General features: G+C 51.4%; 9 protein-coding genes across 9 annotated transcripts, besides 2 other annotated features; 4 read left to right on the plus strand and 5 right to left on the minus strand.

Moving 5' to 3' along the window:
* Positions 1-332: 332 nt before the first annotated feature.
* On the plus strand, positions 333-1,220 carry ACLA_093290 (uncharacterized protein; the record flags this gene model as incomplete). Its single annotated transcript, XM_001273055.1, has 2 exons — positions 333-900; positions 967-1,220. The coding sequence occupies 2 exons, from the start codon at positions 333-335 to the stop codon at positions 1,218-1,220; spliced, it is 822 nt and encodes a 273-aa protein (XP_001273056.1).
* A 620-nt stretch (positions 1,221-1,840) lies between these two features.
* On the minus strand, positions 1,841-2,359 carry ACLA_093300 (uncharacterized protein; the record flags this gene model as incomplete). Its single annotated transcript, XM_001273056.1, has 1 exon — positions 1,841-2,359. One exon carries the CDS (start codon positions 2,357-2,359, stop codon positions 1,841-1,843), a length of 519 nt encoding a protein of 172 aa, XP_001273057.1.
* A 541-nt stretch (positions 2,360-2,900) lies between these two features.
* ACLA_093310 (uncharacterized protein) lies at positions 2,901-3,509 on the minus strand (the record flags this gene model as incomplete). Its single annotated transcript, XM_001273057.1, has 1 exon — positions 2,901-3,509. The coding sequence occupies one exon, from the start codon at positions 3,507-3,509 to the stop codon at positions 2,901-2,903; it is 609 nt and encodes a 202-aa protein (XP_001273058.1).
* Positions 3,510-3,942: 433 nt separating this feature from the next.
* Positions 3,943-3,979: a microsatellite.
* Positions 3,943-3,980: a microsatellite.
* Positions 3,981-4,649: 669 nt separating this feature from the next.
* ACLA_093320 (PPN1 endopolyphosphatase family protein) lies at positions 4,650-6,789 on the plus strand (the record flags this gene model as incomplete). The annotated part of the gene is made up of 3 exons (XM_001273058.1): positions 4,650-4,762; positions 4,823-6,000; positions 6,056-6,789. 3 exons carry the CDS (start codon positions 4,650-4,652, stop codon positions 6,787-6,789), a joined length of 2,025 nt encoding a protein of 674 aa, XP_001273059.1.
* Positions 6,790-7,262: 473 nt separating this feature from the next.
* ACLA_093330 (oxygenase MpaB family protein) lies at positions 7,263-8,550 on the minus strand (the record flags this gene model as incomplete). Its single annotated transcript, XM_001273059.1, has 2 exons — positions 7,263-8,066; positions 8,137-8,550. 2 exons carry the CDS (start codon positions 8,548-8,550, stop codon positions 7,263-7,265), a joined length of 1,218 nt encoding a protein of 405 aa, XP_001273060.1.
* Positions 8,551-10,118: 1,568 nt separating this feature from the next.
* Positions 10,119-11,707, plus strand: ACLA_093340 (terpene synthase family protein; the record flags this gene model as incomplete). Its single annotated transcript, XM_001273060.1, has 8 exons — positions 10,119-10,297; positions 10,369-10,514; positions 10,576-10,733; positions 10,788-11,011; positions 11,082-11,171; positions 11,249-11,282; positions 11,335-11,552; positions 11,617-11,707. 8 exons carry the CDS (start codon positions 10,119-10,121, stop codon positions 11,705-11,707), a joined length of 1,140 nt encoding a protein of 379 aa, XP_001273061.1.
* A 569-nt stretch (positions 11,708-12,276) lies between these two features.
* ACLA_093350 (MARVEL domain-containing protein) lies at positions 12,277-12,957 on the minus strand (the record flags this gene model as incomplete). Its single annotated transcript, XM_001273061.1, has 3 exons — positions 12,277-12,492; positions 12,571-12,837; positions 12,916-12,957. The coding sequence occupies 3 exons, from the start codon at positions 12,955-12,957 to the stop codon at positions 12,277-12,279; spliced, it is 525 nt and encodes a 174-aa protein (XP_001273062.1).
* A 1,178-nt stretch (positions 12,958-14,135) lies between these two features.
* ACLA_093360 (putative FAD monooxygenase) lies at positions 14,136-15,778 on the minus strand (the record flags this gene model as incomplete). The annotated part of the gene is made up of 5 exons (XM_001273062.1): positions 14,136-14,255; positions 14,589-14,749; positions 14,860-15,039; positions 15,095-15,578; positions 15,641-15,778. 5 exons carry the CDS (start codon positions 15,776-15,778, stop codon positions 14,136-14,138), a joined length of 1,083 nt encoding a protein of 360 aa, XP_001273063.1.
* Positions 15,779-17,696: 1,918 nt separating this feature from the next.
* ACLA_093370 (AP-1 complex subunit sigma) lies at positions 17,697-18,539 on the plus strand (the record flags this gene model as incomplete). The annotated part of the gene is made up of 4 exons (XM_001273063.1): positions 17,697-17,707; positions 17,766-17,799; positions 17,879-17,996; positions 18,076-18,539. 4 exons carry the CDS (start codon positions 17,697-17,699, stop codon positions 18,537-18,539), a joined length of 627 nt encoding a protein of 208 aa, XP_001273064.1.
* Between the last annotated feature and the right edge of the window lie 581 nt (positions 18,540-19,120).

A 19,120-nucleotide genomic window follows, 5' to 3' on the forward strand; every position in this document is an offset into this window, starting at 1 on the left:
CTAGTAACTTAGCATCCTCCTCTCTGGTTTTTGCCCCCGTCACCGATTGTTCACTGGTTACTTTGGCTATGCTTTAAAGGGTCCGATATCATCCTCTCTCCACTTGGCCTGATTTTCTACAAACACCCCCAATCCAATCTCTACGCTCCTTGTTCCGTCTTATCCCTTCCACGACCTGACCTGTCATCAAAACAACAACCAACAACACGGTAATGAGCATGCCAGTCGTCTGTCTGGCCGCTGCTCCATCATCAGTTTCGTGTCGTGCTTGAGTCATTTTGTCTCGCTCTCGATAACAAACCGTCGTGTTCCGACGATCGGGGAATAATCAAATGTTCATTCAACGGGGAACAGGGTCGGTTTCTCGACCAGGCTGGCTGCTTCTGACATTGCTGGTGGTCATCCTCCCCTCGACCGTGGCCCAATTCTGCACCTTCTGGGATGGTGGCTGTGTCGATCCTCTGGCCCAGACCGCCGTGACTTTCGACTTCCCTCCGCTTTTCCTCGATGATATTACCCTCTATTATGGGTTCGACGCCAACCCTTCCGGCAAAGGACAGGATCCCATGATCAAAGCGAGTTTCTGGCTACGATATGACGCCAATCGTATCGACAATTCGGTCATCCATGTGAATCGAACCTCGGAGATCGCCTTTCGTGTCGGGAACTTGACGGGCACGCCGTCCGGGGGCAGCAATGGCTGCGAAGGGGTATGGGGCCAGCAATGCACAGACAATCTGAGGGACCTCCTGAAGGGGGCTTTCTACGAGCTGTCGATGAAGGGAGAATCTTACAGTTATCCTCTTCAGGCGGTCCTCAATAAAATGCTCGCCCATCCGCCTTTTCTTTCCAACTGCCCACCGCAATTCTTCTCTGATCTGCAGTCCTTGCCGGTGCAACGTATGTCATCTCGGATTTGATTATTCCCCTCCTGATTTTCTGATAGACGGCTGACGCCCTTCACAGCTTTTGCTCAGGAGACGGAACCCGACAAGACTGCGACGATTCAAACCCCCGGATTCAGCGGAAGTCCATGGAAGACATGGTTCATCGATAATGTCACATCCAGTCAACAGGCGGAACAAGTTGCGGTCGCGGTTATCAGCCGAGCTCCCACCTTCAACGGCCATCCGCTGCACAGCAAGGATGATGTCCAGATTGAATTTGTATGCATCCAGGCGCCCTCATCAGGGGGGAGTTCGTCCACCAAAGACGGTTGATACGGGGCTAGGCCAGCTCACGGGAAACCCCATGATATTCGAGATACACTCATGAACGCTGACATGACTACAACCCCTCCAATATGGGTTGGACTTGCACCCCAGGAGTCCTCGGTCTTGTCTCCAAAAGCCAGTACGGAAACGACGAGGGCCTTGTACTCGCTGGGTCCACAGCGTATATGGTGTGGAGATCACCACGGTCCAATCGGTTGATTGGCCCTGCGAGTCGAGTCTGACAGACTGGCCTTTCTGTTCAATGCTGACCCATCACTGCATATGTACGTTCCAATGGCCGAGTACCAAGCTCCTATGCATCTTGCGAATGTCTGCCTCGAGGAGTTCATTCCAGCCATGTTGACAAAGCTCCCGGACCTGTCATTCTCACCAGTACTATCATCAAAATCGGGAGGCATTTGTGACTGCTCGAGTGGTCACTACCTAATGCATTGTCCGCATAAAATGCAGGGTCGGCCACACCAGCACATCAATAGGGGATGATCTCTCCATACCCGGATATGAGACATCCATATTGGCTATAAGATACCAAAAGGGCCACTCAAATACACTGTCACCAATCTGATTCGAATCTTTGTATCATTTTGTACCCACCATCCAGCAACCTACAGAGTTGGCCAATCCATCTTGATCGGCTCTAAATCCCCGGGGCCACGGAAATCCTCTACAATATCTGCCTGCTCGCTCAAGAGCGTCCGGTCCGTCTGGGTACCAATCTTCGCCAGCTCCCGCCACCGCGCCAAATCCTGAGAGTTGCGCTTATCGCCGTGCGCGGCCTCGCTCTCCTCCCAATGACCCTTGGAGAACGCCAGCAGCGTCGTGATGCGTTTCCGGGGTATATCGTACACGTGTGAGCAGATCGTGCCTGTCTCTTCCAGCCAATTGCACTGCCATAGCTCCCCAGGCCGGATACACTGGTACGTGACTGCCTGAAAATTCTTGCGCCCGGCCATGGGACCGCCATGGATGGCATAGACGATGCGGTCCTCATTATAAAACCACATCTCATAGCGCCATTTTTCGGGATTGCCCTGGGGATCTTGTGCGGCGTAATCATAGATTAGATGGCGGTCGCGGATGTCAGCGTCGAAGGAGGAGTCTTTTAGGGACGGCACCACGGGCATTTCTGCGGATGTGAGGAGGGCCGGTTAATCTCAATATAGACGGAAACTGATATATAGTGATGAAATGAAATCGGGAATGAATTTTTCTGTTCTCACCCATGACTCTTGCGATACCCTGGCTTTTATACCCCGTAGATCATGTCCCCTTGATGTCAGCCTCGCGGTGCACCAATGTAACCATATCCAGCTAGAGTGCGCTGTTTCCGGCAGCATCCTCGGCCGATGACATCATGATCGTATGGATCTGCAACTGCACGTCTTGTCGATCTGAGCTTGGTACAATGATCCGCAGGGTTGTTTTGATACTTGATAGACCACATGAAGAAGATCTACCAGGGGTGCGAGAGGGCGCAGGTGCATCGCCTATCCATGAATACCCCGAAAATAACCAATAATTTGAGCAGTCGACTTGTTTTCAGACCCATGGTTGAACCGTGGACTATCTATCCAATATACACCAGACAAATCAATACTACAGGGGGACAAGTGCACCTCCTCTACGGAGTATCACTCCTTCACCTTTACCCGACAACAATCTAACTCATCCACAAACTGCCGGAAAGCCAGAAGCCGCCCTGTACTGCCACTCCCACTCCCGCCATCCGCATCGCCAATGCTCAGTCCCCTCCATCAGCAGCCACGAAACAGCCCTCCCATACACCTCTCCCATGCGAAACGCAACCTGTCCGCGCTCCACCGGCTCACACCCCAACCACCCCTGGATCCCTGCCAGCGCCGCCAGCGACACATCCACCTCGCCCCGCGTGACATCGATGTGTTTCTTGACGATGTGCTTGAGCGGCCGCCACTCCGCAATCTCGACCAGCACGGCACCGAGCGAGTAGTGGGCCATGTACATCGCATACGAGGCGGTGGGCTCGCCCAGCGCGGCCGGGTGGCGGTAGATGCCCAGCAGGGGGTCCTCGGAGGCCTGGTCGCTGATTTCGACGGGGGAGTCGGCGCGCGAGAACGTGAAGCCTGTGAGGTAGGGGTGTGTGAGCGGCGTGGCTGCGGCTGTGGTGGGTTTGGGTTTGAAGAAGAGGATGTTCTCCGAGCAGATGTTCCTGTGTAGCCAGCCGACTGTGTGCACGATCAGGAGCGAAGTTTCTGTGTTTGGAGGGTAGTCGTAGAGGAAGGTGGATTCTTCCATGTTTTCGAGGAAGCTGGGGCTCTTGGGCTGCGAGAGCAGTCGCGCGAGATTTTCGGAGCGCACCTCCTTCTCAAGGAACGAGGCTTCAAAAGCATGGAAGAATAATCACTGGTCTGGTGAATCATCCGGTACTGTCAAAATCTCGGTCAGGATGGAGTCGACTTCCCTCTCTGGACGAACAGTGACCTCGATCCTGCCCTCATCAGAAAACATCAGTGAATCAACGCGGCCCACAACACAAGTCCCTGACTCAGAAGTTGACCCCAGAATCGAAGGGATCTTCATTCCCCAGGTCTATGACTTTGTCAGTCTCTTCGGTGTCTGGACCATTGCTACAATGGGCAAAGCGAGAAAACTTCTACGGACGAGTACCATGTGCATTGGACAAATGCCTCCAATGGCGAGACTTGTCTACACTGGCTGGTTTCATTTAATGATAATGATGATGATGATGATGATGATGATGTTGATATTGTTGGAAAGGCACTTGTTGATAAGGGGGTTGATATGGAAGTCGTCACCCGCGAGTCGATTGCCTACTCTACGTCCATGGCCGGACGGCGCTGCAACTGGTGGTCGAATCAGAAAACTGAAGATGATTGAGCTGTTAGTGGAGAAGGGAGCGGATGTGTCAATCATTGATGATTTGGAGCTGACTCCTGTTGACCTGGGACAGGAGCTGTTTAACGAAGTGTGTGATTCGAGAACTGGTAACCAGGATGTGTACGCCGCTATTATCACCGTGCTTCGTGGAGATTAGGGGGAGGGTTTTTTTTCCTTTCCACAGATCTTGTGAATGCACTGGCTCCGTATCTCAAAAGGGGCACCAGTTGTTTTATATTCGTTGGAATAATTATGTATATGTATGTACGAGAGTGCGCAAGTAGGCTGGTGGGTCTACTCGTGCAAGGGTGGCAGCGTCTTCGATCCCCTACACAGTACATGCAAATTCCAATAGCCGCCCGCTTACTCCCCTGTCTTCAGCTTATCCTCTGAGTTTATCTCGATGGCATCAACCCGGCTCAATAGGGGACTCGATTGAGTCTGATCAAGCCGCACAAGGAGGTCCAAGTTTTCCATCAAATTCATCCTAGCTCATCATATTTTGATGAGTCAAGGAGCGGCGAAGGATCCAAAACCATGAACCTGCAGTCTATCCTCGCTGGCCTCACGCCAATATTGGCGAGTACAACTGCGCCAAATCTTCCAGGAGCATCCTTCTATGTCGCTCCCGCAGGATTTCCGACCTCTGCGTTCTCGCAAGTTTTGGTGGAATCCTCGCTTGCCTTGGCCATTAGCTAACTGCTCGACAGCTCCTACTACTATCTCCCAGCGAAGCCAACTCAGGAACCTCAGCCAGTGATTTATGATCCCGTGCTTAATACAACATTCCCCTACAACCTGACTAATTTCAATACCATTCCAACCGAAAACACTGATCCGGTCATCTTCCCAGAGCCTGTAGAAGAGCTCTCTGACAGCGAACAGCGTGTTCTGATGAACGCTGTGGTAGTCAATGTGACCGAAATTATCACAGAGAGCTCTGCAGACGGTAGCTGCGCCAGATGCAAGACTGCTCTGGCAGCAGCCAAGCCTGCAGCTCTATATGCTCCGTCTCTCGTGCCTGACGCGCTGGTCTCTCTTTGCAAGAAGTTTGCTTTCAAATCCAATGCCACTTGTGAAGGAGACTACGCGTCCTCGGCATTTGGTGCCGTCTGGACGCAAGTACTTGCCTACGCTGACGTCGAGGGTCTCGACGGCGACTACATCTGCCATTCTCTGAGCAAGTCATTTTGCAGCCGGCCAAAGACAGGCCACCTCGACACCACGAACCTTTTTCCTAAACCCAAGCCAGCGCATCCTCGCATTCCCAAACCAAGCGGGAACCGGGTCAAGGTGCTCCATTTGTCCGACTTCCATCTGGATCCGCGATACTCTGTCAGGTCTGAGGGTAATTGCTCGTCTGGACTGTGCTGTCGCAGTAACAACTTCAACGCTGCTTCGAAGGGTCAGGTTCTTCTTGCCGCGCCGGCGTACGGAACCTTCAAGTGCGACACGCCCTATGATCTTGGCTTGGCTGCCCTTCAGGCTGTAGGTCCTTTGACCGGGACTGGAAAGGGCAGGCATGAAGATTCCCTTGCATGGACTCTCTATACCGGCGATCTTGTCTCGCATGATCCGGCTGCACAGTTATCTCGGGATTATGTCGAGTACACGGAGACCAGTGTATTTGGGATGTTCAAGGAATACCTCACCGGGCCTGTGTTTGCTGCCTTGGGTAATCATGACACGAGCCCGGGAAACATCGATGCTCCTCACAGTCTTCCTGGGCCTTTGGGTGAACAGCAGAGCTGGAACTACGAGCATGTTGCCAGTCTTTGGAGACATGAGGGTTGGATTGACTCCGAGACCGCGGCGGAAGCACGTACACACTACGGTGGCTACTCTGTGAAAACGCATTACGGCCTGCGCATTATCGCGTTCAACACTGGTAGGTCCATATTCCATTTATGGAGCGATGGATTGCTCAAGTGCTGATTAGGCAGATTTCTGGTACTCGACCAACTACCTCAATTTCATCAACTCCACCAATCCCGACAATTCTGGTGTCTTCTCCTGGATGGTCGACGAGCTGCAAAAAGCCGAGGACGCTGGTGAGCGCGTCTGGATTATTGGCCACGTTCTCAGCGGCTGGGACGGCTCCAACCCCTTGCCCAATCCGACAAATCTCTTCTACCAGATCGTCGGCCGCTACTCACCCCATGTCATCGCGAACATCTTCTTCGGCCATACACACGAGGACCAGTTCGTGATATACTATGCCAACAATGGCACGTTCCAAAGCGCAGCTAACGGCTTGACAACCGGCTGGATCATGCCCAGCATCACTCCCCTGACGAATCTCAACAGCGCATTCAGGATGTACGAGGTAGACACGGGCGACTTCAATATCTACGAGGCATACACGTTCTTCAGCAATGTCTCTGACTACCCTTCTCTGGATGAAAAGGGCCCCAGATTTGAGTTCGAGTACTCAACTCGCGACATATACGGCGCTGCAGCCGGATGGGAGGCGTCAGCTCCCCTGAACGCAACCTTTTGGCATCGGGTCACCGAAGCTATGGAGGCTGATGGCAACCTGGTCAGCTTGCATAATACATTCCAAGGAAAAAGGAGTGTCAAGTCACCCAATTGTACCACTGCCGCGTGTTGGGAGGCGAAGATCTGCTATATGAGGAGTGGCAGTGTTGCACTAGGTAGCCAATGTGCGCAGGGGTGAGTCTCTATCTTTCCTTGGTATAATTGAAAGCTGACTTTGAGTAGGTATGGGTCGGTTCAGAGCTCATTTCTATAGAGGTCCGCTACCTCGCCTGGACAAGCCCCAAGGGTGCTGTAAAGTAATCAGGAGAAGGTTGAATATCGGCAGAATGTAATGCATCATATTCAATTAATGGTTATGAGCAGCTCTGCCTATGACCTATGCTAACTTCAGTTTATCCAAAATCCAATCTGCCAGTCAACCTCCCAGTCATTCCCAAACAGATGCCTATGATACCCCCCACAACAAGACCGCCACCGACAACAATAACAGCTAGAAAGAAGACTTCAAACAAACCAATTTCTATTCCTTGAGGCGAGTTGATCCCCCGTGCATCCTTTTCGGGATGGTATGCCTCCCTACCAGTTCTCTTGCTTTCATTGGGGACATACTTGAAATGGAAATTCGTACGAGATCTGCGTTGCACGATCCCCTTATACATGATTGTCCGAAAGAGCTAAATGGTCAACATCATGCCATCCTACAATTGAAACATTGGAGAGACTCACGCTAATCATCAAGTCGTCAAAGCCTGGAACGATCCTCTGCGTCCAAGCCAGAATTATTACCAACACACAGTGTCCAGTGAAAGCCAGGTAGTGCAGAACACCCGGCCTTCCCAAGTCAAGCTCATCGCAGAGCTCGTCGCCATTGATCCACCGGCTACCTGCTTCAATGAAGCCTTTGGAGACCTGAAATGGCGGCGGTAGGTTCTGAACACACTGGACAAAGTTATATGCCACCACACGCGAAGTCTCCGTGATGTGGAGCTCGTGGAGGTAGACACTCTCCATGGTCAATTTTGCCATCTCGGTGGTCTCAAAGTACTCCGTTGGTGTACCCAGCAGGTACCCGATATACCGGAACAAGGCGATATAATCATCAATTTCTTGTTTCGAGGGCGTGATGCCGAACTTGGGCAGCTGCAGCCACATGTGGTTGCAGCAGAAGGTAGTGATGGAGTGAATAGCGTCCATGGTGTTGACGGGGACGCCATGCTGCTCGGTACTGAAGTACCCCGGCTTCCGCTGACACAGTTTCAGGATGCGTTGTCGGACTGCTGCATGCAGGAGCCGGACCCGGATTGTTGCAACGTGACCTTCGCCTCCCGGCTGGATGGCAGCTAGGCTGTGCGTCACTTGGATAAGCCATTGAAATGTCTCCAGCAACCGTCCAAGGAGCATACGGGTGGAAAAGCCACCGGTTCGGACGAGGACCTCGACAACCCCTGACGCAGCCTAGCACGAAAAGTTCTGGTCAGCTACTCCTGCAGACACACGGCGTTTATCAATCAGGTCCAACACTCACCGAGTTCTCTGCCATGAAGCCCTGCAGAGCAAAGCCAACAATGTTCGCGATTGCGTAGCGGTACAAGAATCTCTGCCCTCGTTCGAGCTGCTGCCAGTCTACCCAGTCAGGCACGGTGTGAAGCTCGGTCCAGAACTGTGAGAGTATCTCGTCTTCTCTGTGGTGGTCTCGGAGGAGAGTGTAGAGATCATTCGAGGGAGGAGTTGTGCCTTTGGCACTGGCTTCTTCTACCAAAGCAAGACGGATTGCTTGGATTCTTTCCAATGCTGCAGCACCGATGGTATCATATTGCTGGCGGAGCGGCTTGATGGTGTCCCGGGGAAGATGGCTATCTGTCCATTTGAACGAATAGCCCCATTTATTGATCAGGCTCCCAGCTTGGGGGGCAATTGGCCCGGACTGGGTAGTGGACATGCTGATTCTGATGCTCGTGTTCTTGACTTTGTCTGAGTTCAAAGAGCACGACGCTCCAGTTCGGAGCCTTTATATAGGTTGAGGGGGCCTGATGTCCACCATCCGCCAGCCCCCCTCCTCCCACACCCCTCGCCAGCAAAGACGCAAAATTCATCGGAACAAGAGTACCAATTACAGTCAGACACAAGAATACTTCTTGCCTTAGCGAGGTCACTCTATGCAAATTCAGCCTCAAACCAATCCGGTGGGCTGCCTGATGAGGCTATGGCGCTGGTCGCCCAATGAAGTAGGCGAATGCTTCATCATATTTTGGTCACGGTCGAGAATGATTGCCCTCATTCTTGATGCTCCGATGAGAATAGGCGAGCTCTGTGGCTCTGTATCCGCTTTTGGCCCTCTCTCAGGCGAGCTATTGAAGTCTCCTCCATAATGGACTCCAGCGGAAACCGGTTCACGAGATAGGGAGACCACTCGCGTCCAATCAGAAGTCTGAGCAGGATATTGTTCGCCTCTAAGAGGTGCCGGCCAATGGTGCTGCAAACATGGGTACGGAAAAATGATACGTAGCAACGAAGAGAGTGACTATTGGGTATTGGGGCAATCAACAAAGAAAGCCAGCGAACACTGTGCGGATCGTGCCCAAATCGCTACCACATCTTCTCCACGTGCCTCAATCTATTCATTTAGCCATCTCATTCCGTTTGTGGTCTTTCATGATCGTCGAGGATTGCATGAACGAGATAAAGAGAAGAGGTTGACCCAGTATGTCGGGGCTGAAGTATGCCAGTCTGTTGGGAATTGGCTGGCCTTGCTGCCAATATTGTAGGGGTCTCGCATCCCTGATAACCGGGTAAGTCACCCGTTGAGTCTTTGTTTGAAACAGAATGCGAAAGTACCATGCATAGCGATAGAGGAAAGTATTTGATCCATCCTTTCATAACTTGATATCCGTCAAATCACGGAGAACGATTAAGTTCTGTTACACGATCGATGCCCTGTTAAGATCGCACAAGGATGCCCAGACTGCCCGAGTCAGGGTTGAACAGCTAGCGAGCCTAGTATAGATCCACGACGGTACTAGGCCCCCTCCGCCTTCACTAGTTCTGATCTGCGGCCCCAGTGGGGAATAACAGTGAACGCGGACGGTTGCTCTCTGGATCCTGCCAGTCTGGAAGGCGTCCGGTGGATGAGAAGTACTGCGAACTCTATGTTCTCACGATGGCACAGGGCTCATCGAGCGGCTCAACCAGGCGCTCTTGCGGCGCCCAGTCTTGAAATGGTTGAAAGGAGATACCCACTTTGGGCAGGCAAGTCAAAGAAAGACGGCGACGAGATGATGTGATATTTTGTACAGTGGCTCACTGTTGGAAGTCTGTTTCTAAATATTGTTGTTGATCGGGGGAGAGACTATTGTCTCAGTCCAGCTCGCTCTCGTAGACTCGAATTGACTGACGGAAGCGGGTATAAAGAGCACGTCTATCGTCAAGACAGTTTGAGATCAAGGATATCATCAATCGACTTCTCAGCTTCGATCTCTGTTGCTATCTTATCAGCATTTGTTCCCAAATATGACCGATTTTCTGATTCAAGAGCACCCCCTCCGGCTGGGCGAGAAGAGAACACCAGAACAGGATGGCTATGTCTCTGTTCGCCTGCCAGACCTCTTCGCGCTATTCCTGTCTGGAGATCCAGTAGTCAATCCGTACTACGAGGTGGTGAGAGCGGAATCGGAAGCATGGATGGCAGAGTTGGTCTTCCGGAACACGGCAATATAGTGGCGGCATTGAGTTCAGGGCTAACCCGAGTTCCCAATTCTAGTGAATGCTCCTTTGACGCGAGGTCCAGACGGATCCTGAACAAGACCGACTTTTCGTACTTTTGCTCCATTGCGGCGCCAGAGGCAGGACCAGAGGAGCTGCGCACGGTGTGTGACTGGGGGAACTGGGTTTTCCCCTTTGACGACAGTGAGTTTTGATAGATTCTTTCCCGCGAGGGAGTCTGGCTGTTGACGCACGCTATGGATAGTGTTCGATAATGGGGGTCTGAAGGATGACCCTGTCCGAGCCCAGGAACTGATAGACAGTCTGCTCGCTGGCATGCTGGACGAGGGCGCCCAGCTACCTGCCGAGGAAGAGAGCCCTCTTGTCCGGGTGCACAATACCGTCTGGCAGCGGCTAGCCAAGGTAGCTCCTCACTTCTTTCTTCCACTTTGAACAGACCTTATTGACACAGTCTAGGCTTCTCCTCCCGGTAAACACGTCCCCAGTCATGGCAATACCGTCCAACTAACCCAGACCGATGCAGGCGTTCGACGCAGATTCGCCAACACGATGAGAGATTATTGTCAGGGAACTTTGGCACAGGTCCGGACGTGCTCGCTGGGCAGGTATCCGTCTCTGGACGAGATGCTGGCCTTGCGAAGACAGTCTGCTGGCGTTGCGCCGCTCTTCGCTCTAGTGGAGTATGGCAGTTCCCCATATCATTCTCACCCGGACAGACTATAGAATATACTAAACTAAAACGCCTCGCAGATACGCCCACAAACTCGACCTTCCCGACGATGTCTTCGAGTGCCGCAGTATCAAAGAGATCGAGCGTATCGGCATCGACTTCGTCCTCTTGTACGTCCTCGTTTTTCAATATCCCCACCCACCCTCACTCCATCCACACAGTATATCATGACACTGACCTTCCGGAGGCAAAACGACATCCTCTCCTATTGCAAAGAAGAGGTAAATCCCATCCGCCCACTCCTGACACGATTAAAAAACTGACTCCACCCAGAAAGAAGGCGTAACCCACAACGTCGTCGCCATCTGCCGCCACTCCGGCATGCCTGCGCAGATGGCGTTCAGCCACATCGGCGACATGCTCGCCGCTCGGTACAGGGCCTGGTACCTGGCGCTGGCGGAGCTACCAAGCTGGGGGGAGTATGTCGACATCCAAGTCCAGCAGTATATCCGCGGGGTGCAGAATGTTGTGATGGCGAATTTGAACTGGAGGTGCGTGTTTGTGTAGAATGTAGTCTCATTGTGTGTGAGGAGCGGCTTGCTGACGGGGTTGTAGTTTTCGGTCCGGGCGATACTTTGGGGATGCGAAGGATGCGGTGCGGAAGTCGATGACTGTGAAGGTTCTACGGCGGAGTGTGGATATATGAGGATAGATCGTCGTGGTGGTTGCGTGTTGGGTTGGTTAGGGTTAGCAATGGGCACCCACGGTTTATGGTTTTGATGCATAGATAGATACTTTCTGCTTGCATTTGATGCCGCTACGAAGACATATAACTTTAGAATCCAAGTGCAAACCAAATACTACATTAAAGAAAGTATCAAACCATCCAATTACATATAAACCGTACAGGGAACAAAAGTACAAGAAGCATGAACATCATCCATTATTCCCTCCCGTCCCCAATCCATCCATGGCGCAGCCATCCGCCACGGAAACTCCACCAATGACTAGGATTACCTTTTTAAAGTAAAATTAGGGTTCTATTAGTCGTACTTTCCAACTTCCACACATTGTGTTCTGGACCAAGGGATATAGATCACAGAGCAGTCGTTCCTCATAGAAAAACCGATACAAGATATCTCATTTCGGTGGCAGTCATGGAAACCGCACCAGCATGAACAGAAGAGGTATCTGTTCTGCTGAAGCGCTAGTCTCACGTTAGATGATATCCATCAATTTCCAGAGAAAGGATATACATACAGCAGTACCAGCAGCTTAGACCTGAGCCATGCTAGGGCGTCCACGGGCGCCACGAGCAGGCCGGCCACGCATGCTCTCAGTAGAGCCACGGGCCATGAGGATGGAGATGATCGTTGAGGCCATGTAACCTGCCCACGCGAACCAGAGGAACGCAGTCGACGCCTGCGCCTCGCGGCAACGCTTCTCGCGGTTGTGCGAGCCGTTGGTGACTTCATTGTGGAGGGTATATTGCTAGATTCAATCCCCGTGTCAGTGATATGTGTGAAGACGATGCTGGCGCGTTGGTATTCTGCACAGACGAGGACATACATTGTTGGAGCAGCTGCGCGCATGCAGTCGGGCGCCGAGCGCGATCGCGCAGGTGAAGAAGAAGATGGCGTTCAGGGCATCGAGCACGATCATGATGATGGGGCTGATGGCCCAGCTAAGGTTGATTGACGCGGGGACGAGGTAGAAGAGCGAGATTATTGAGAAGGTGGCAGTGAACATGCTGTAGTTGATTGTGGCCGGGTTGCCTGCGAACGCCCCGGCGATGATGTTACCAATCAAGGCCATGACGAGGAGGGAGAAGACGAACTATACAGCTTGGTGGTTAGCGACTGGGTTCCTGATCATTCTTTTTTTTCTCCCATCTTCAGAAGACCATGTGCATACCTCCCAAGCTCGGAGACCGAGCTGAATACCTTTGAGAACCATTTTGAGAGATTAGTTGTCGAGAAAAAAGACTATCGTTGATCTTTCGCGAGTGGTATAGTCGGGTGGGTATGGGGATAGCTTCACAGCTAGCTGGTATTCTCCAGGATCAAGCACCAACGCAGCGGGGTAGCGATGCAGATCTCGACAAGAAGGCTGTAAGTGCAAGACACGAAGATCAAAATTTGAGAAGCTCGCAGTGAAGCTAGGGATGAAGGATATTTTATTCTGTGCGGAATGTCCGGAGGGCGAGGATGACGGTACGGTGCGGGAATCTGCTCGACTACGTCATACAACAGCGAAGAGATCATGAAATCACCAGTAGAGGAAGAGCCACCACTGGCGAAAAGGATACTCGAGACAGTGATGGAGGAAGGGATAGATGGAGACGACTGTTCAAGCAGAGACGCGTCTAGTGTAAATGATCGTCGACCTGCTCGCCAGAGGCTAAGTAAGTAACGAGTCAGGCGTGGATGCATATATCCATCTGCACATATGGACATACAGATCTCTACACACATTCCTCTCTAGATACAAACCCCCCCCCAATATGCCTACTACGCCATGAGAAAGCTCCTCCAAAGCTAGACTGACTGTCTCTTCCGCTCGACTCCGATATGAAATCGTGATTCCGTCACTCGACTCACTGCAACATTCTCAAACTCAATTCGCAGAGCTTATTCTGGTCGACCATGATCACTCTGTACCGTGATCCCTTGGGCCCGATCTTGCACTGTATGACGGTTGATCCACTCATCTGCGACGGCTTCTCGAGTTTATCTACGCTCATTGATCGAGATCCCTCCATGGATCGGGAGTTGGTTCGGTACCCCGTTGTCCGTTCCTCAACGCTTGACGCATGCAGGAAAATCTCGCAGGGCTCGAACTCGACTGTACCGTCTACAAGACCAGGGATTGGTGATGGGGGATCATCTTCCAGGTTTCTCAATGGAATAGAAAACTTTTTTCATTAGATATCAGAACAGAGAAAGAAAGAAAATGAGATATAGGTATCAAACCAAGACCCACGACCCATCCAACTCTGACATCATCTCATCATGGGTCATGGAAAAACGAGAAAAAAGGAAAAAGGGTATGCCGTATGTTTACAAAATGGAGATGGAGGCCGCCGAAACCAACTGTGGCGGCATGAATGCTGAGAAGAACCGCTCCATGTCGTCCTAGTTCTCCATCTCGCCGAGCCAGATGACATACTGATCGGGCCGGACGATCACGCTGGCGCCGCGCTTAGGATCAATGTCGTAGTTCTCGTACGCCTTGCCGTGGCCTTCGTGGTAAGACTGATCATCGGCATACAATTTCCAGTAATCCCATCCTTGCTTCTCGTTGTAGGGGTGGAAGGCTTAGGGAAGATCCAACAGCTCAATGCTCGTGCGGGGCCCCGCATGCACCGTCAGGGCCTCGATCATGCTGTCGATAGGCTGGCCAGTGGGGGGGGGGGTTTATTTGCGGAGGAAGGAGTCGGGGTTGTTGAGCTTCTCTCCCAGCTGGCTGTAGTGTTGGAAGTTGCTGCTGGTGGTGAGATTACCCGGGAAGACAATAAAACGTCATCTTCCATTGCTCTTGAGCAACTCCTGTAGGTGCCATGGCCGTGCGTCCGACTGGTTGAGTACCTTGATTCTAGGGATTCTCATGCCGAATTTGATGCCCGTCGAAAGATCTTGCTTGCTGACCACCCGGAGGCTCTTGTCCTTGCTGGCGACATCGGTACCATCACCTTGTTCGACAGAGTCTCCCTCCCTGGCCACGACGATACTAGAATTGTAGTTGACAGCTGACACACATACTCGTTAGATCCAGTACCAAGTTTGCAACATCTTTACTCACCAATGCCGCTGGCGAACATGTTTCCTTTCTGGAATGCTTCCTTGAATTATTCCATACTGATTCCCTCCTCGTCCATTACGTCCTTGGCCGGACGGCCAGAGAAGAGGCGGGAGAAACGGTAGTCGAAGTTGATGAGATCTTGTGCGATGCGACGTCTTTCTGATTGATAGGTCTTGAGGATCGAACCATCACTATAGCCCTTTACGACATGAGCAATCTTCCATCCCAAGTTGTAGGCTGGTTAAGTCATTAGCATCCAAGCACGATCAAGTAAAACCCGAGAACAACGTACTATCGCACAGGCTGACATTCATGCCCTGACCGGCCTTGGGCGGCGAGATTGCTGCGGAACAAGCCATCGCTGACTGCAGCACCTTCCGTGGCCTTCTGTTGCTGAGGAGTCGCTTCTTCCTCGGTAAGGGTGCGCAAAGCGACTGTGATGGGGTAATCATTGAAATCGACAGCTTTGGCGGCGTCAACCTCAAACGAGGTTGGCAGCACGCCTCTCTCCACTGCGATGTCGCTGTGCTCCTTGATGGAGTCGAGGAAGAACCGCTCAATGCGGCCCTGGTGAAGCACGACCTGCTGGAAACGACTGAGGCCAGGGATCGTGTCGGGGATTTGGTCAGACCGGCGGATACGCCATCCTTGTCTGGGTTCCAAAGGCAAATCTCCAACATGTGGTTCGGCTCGGCCCAGGCACGCTGAGCAATGCCGAAGGAGTCGAGAATCTCTAGTGTCCGGCAATGGAGATCATCTGCCTGTCCGCTGAAAATCTGTTCAACCCTCCGGTTTAGTGCTGTGAAATGTAGAGCATGCAGGGCTGTTGGAAACAAACCTTGGTGTTACGCTTATCCACAATGCGCGTCTTGATTCCCAACCGGCTCATCCAGTTCGCGAGCATGAGACCAGCTGGCCCGGCTCCCACAATGAGCACATCAACATGATCCTCGGCTTGCTTTTGTCTAGTCATCATATAGAATTGAGTCGAATTAATCCGCAACGCTTGTTCACAGAGGTAAGACTGTGCCTTGCAACACTTCCGTTACCAAGAGTTGTACATGGGCTTCCCTTTATACTTCCTTGTGACATCCTTCTCTTATCGTAGCCAGTCACCCCCCTAGTTCCGACGACATGTTTCCAAGCCGACGAAGACCTATTAATCCTCGCCGTCTGTTGAGCCTTTCGAATGGTAAATCCCGTTAGGTAAACCCGTAAATCCACCCCGCAAGCTGGCCAAGGCCCAGAGACAATATGTGGGGTACAGGGGCCATGAAATGTCCCCAGAAACCATTATGATTGAACTCATCCGGGGTTCGAAGCTGGCCCAGTAACCACGCGCGGGGGAAATTCGTGGGGAGAGTGGTCTCTTGGATATAAGTGCGAGACCCCATTGACAGCTATTGGAGCATCCCCATTGGACTCTCATGTTCCTACTGTCAGGTGCGATCCGATCTCTATCGGCACGGGAATTTCATGCTTCTCGCTATCTTTGTCGGAAGTCAAATGTATCGATCGACAGAGCATAAGACTAGTCTGCATAGAGTTGTATGCGTGTAGCTGAACTTGGAGAAGCGTGACTGTCCAGGACGGTAAGACCTCACTTTGTAGAGGCTGTACTCCGTATTTCCGATCGGATCACGAGAACATCAATTGCTGGAACCGTAGATAGTTCATAGCCTTGTTCGAAGATTCCCACCACCAGTTAGCTGGTTAGTATTCAGAGTGAGCTGATTCTGAGATCATGCTGATTGTCTGGAGCCTCCTCATCTGTTGAGGCTGTGTTTCGGATCGGATGGTGAAGCATCAAATGTCAAGGCTGGGGATGAATTTCACGACTCTAATCAAGAACTCTCCAATATGAATCCTCCCCAGTATTCAGATGATGATTGATGCGTGTGTATCACTCTTTTCTTTCCCTCTAGGAATCAACAACCCATTGACAAGAGGATAAGAGGTCATGGCTTGTAGTTCTCGCCAAGCAAACAACATTGGCGACAGCTCGGATCTCCAGGTATTCTGTCATCTCGCTGGAGATATATGTAGAAATCTTATTCGTGTTGATATTGTTCTAAATGAGACCGCTGTTATGAACGCTTGAAGAGGATGAAGGACTATCCGGGAGAAATACTTGAGGATATCCATAAAACAATATATATTGAGCTTCAGGTTGCGTGGACACCATAAACAAAACATCAATATTATTAAACCCAGTTGAGACACAAACCACGGTATAGAAATCGCTAGACTAAGTCGAGTTAATAGATAGATACATATCTATATTCTCATCTGATAATATCCTCTTCTACCTTGTTCTGTGTAGTCATGATTTATCTACCCATAGATATAGTGCTTAGGGGTATCTATCACTGGCACACTGCAGCACGCACCAGCACTATTGATGTGTATGGTCTGCTCCTCCCAATGACCTCATTAGAGATATGACAAGTATTGCCCCTCTATAATATAATAGCTCAAAGTACTTATAGCCTCACACTACACTGTAATATGGTTGTGTGAAACCTCACACTGACAATCACCAACGAGGCTGGCGATTTGATGACAGAGTATCACCTTGTGGCTGGTAATTCCGGAACTTCTCCAAATAAAGACCCCCAAATACTCTGATAGCAGTCTTTTTCTTGGATTCAAGATCAAGGGAAAATTAACTTGCACTCCTGCAGTCACTCGAGTAGTAAACAAGCCTTGATAGATCAGATAGTCGCTGGTGAGTTGAGCTGCTGCTAACTGACAGCGGGGCACTACTTTCCCCCCCTCGCCCACACGGCCCGCGCAAATTATTTCTCCATCTCCTTTGCTGAACTTGTCCACAAGAACATCTGCGCTTCTTCTGCTAACTTGTATCTGCACTCTACCTTTCCTCCGTCGACATCATGGCAATTCAGTGAGCTTCTCTTACTGGAGGATTGATTCATAGCCCTGAGCTGACAATTTCTGACCAGCTACCTTATTCTGTTATCGCGGCAGGGCAAAGTGGTATGCCTCGTCGCCCACCCAACTTATTGACTTGCTGTACAGGACTTCCCTGGACTGACCGAACTTTCTCCCATTCCAGCGACTTGCCAAATGGTTTACAACTCTCTCGCCGAAGGAGAAGGCCAAGATCATCAAAGATGTGACCCAGCTTGTCTTGTCGCGCCGGACGCGGATGTGCAATTTCCTCGAATATAAAGGTATGCAGCTCATCTCGGTCAAGCCTCCCATGCTCGCCACGCCAGTCAAAGCCTGACCGGTGTCGCCTGTTCCCAATAGATACGAAAGTTGTCTACCGCCGCTATGCCTCCCTATTCTTCATTGCCGGATGCGCTTCCACCGATAACGAATTGATCACCCTCGAAGTCGTGCATCGATACGTCGAGCAGATGGACAAGTACTACGGCAACGTGTGCGAGCTCGACATCATTTTCAACTTCCAGAAAGCATACTTCATCCTCGATGAGCTATTACTCGCGGGAGAAATGCAAGAGAGTAGCAAGAAGAATGTTCTCAGGTGTATCAGCCAGCAGGATAGCTTGGAAGACGTGGAGGTGAGTCTAGTACCCCCGGGATTGTGTCTTTATTTCGTTTTTACATACATTGCCGCGAATATGGGTTTTGAACACGTCAACTCTCAAATCATCCACTTTCCCCCAATCATCGGCCGCCCTTCCACCGTGTATCCGCCCCTGGGACTCGGCCATACTCTTGTTGCTATGCCTATCCTATCACAAGCCTGATCCCCTACGCTTCGGGCACCAGTGTTTCCTATTTGTCATAACTAGCCTCATCTCATGTGAACACGTCACGTGCCTGGTCTTGGCTAATGTCGCTCTGCCCTCAGGTTGAGGAAGACGTGGTTACGAAGATCATGTAGCGACCTTTTGACAAGCGAGCGTTTCCCCTGTTCATACTATTGTCTGTTTCACTTCTGGCTGTTTGGCCCTCCGGGTTCTGAGGGCAGAATCCACTGGCGTTGGGACGTACATAGGCGTTGTGTTCTACTACTCTGCGACCTCAAGACTAATTAATACAACAATGGCCGGTTCCAGGATACTACAGAAGTGATGGTGAAATTGTCCAACGAGGGGCTTGTGTGAATGTCCAGTCCGGACAGTCGTTGGCATCGTCATTCTTCGGGTCTGCTACCGTGATTCCTTTGGACCCGTGAAGTAAGTGCGTGATATCACTGGCTGGGCACACCTGCCACGTGACCCTCTGTCGCTCTCCCCCCTCGGCCAACGCGCAACCGGACCACCCCCCGTACTCGTTGTTCATCACCCAGTCCCTTATAACGCCCTTCCTTCATCCTCAGATTCAT

The sequence above is a fragment of the Aspergillus clavatus genome, genomic scaffold, assembly GCF_000002715.2.
Source record: "Aspergillus clavatus NRRL 1 1099423829798 genomic scaffold, whole genome shotgun sequence".
Lineage (NCBI taxonomy): Eukaryota > Fungi > Ascomycota > Eurotiomycetes > Eurotiales > Aspergillaceae > Aspergillus > Aspergillus clavatus.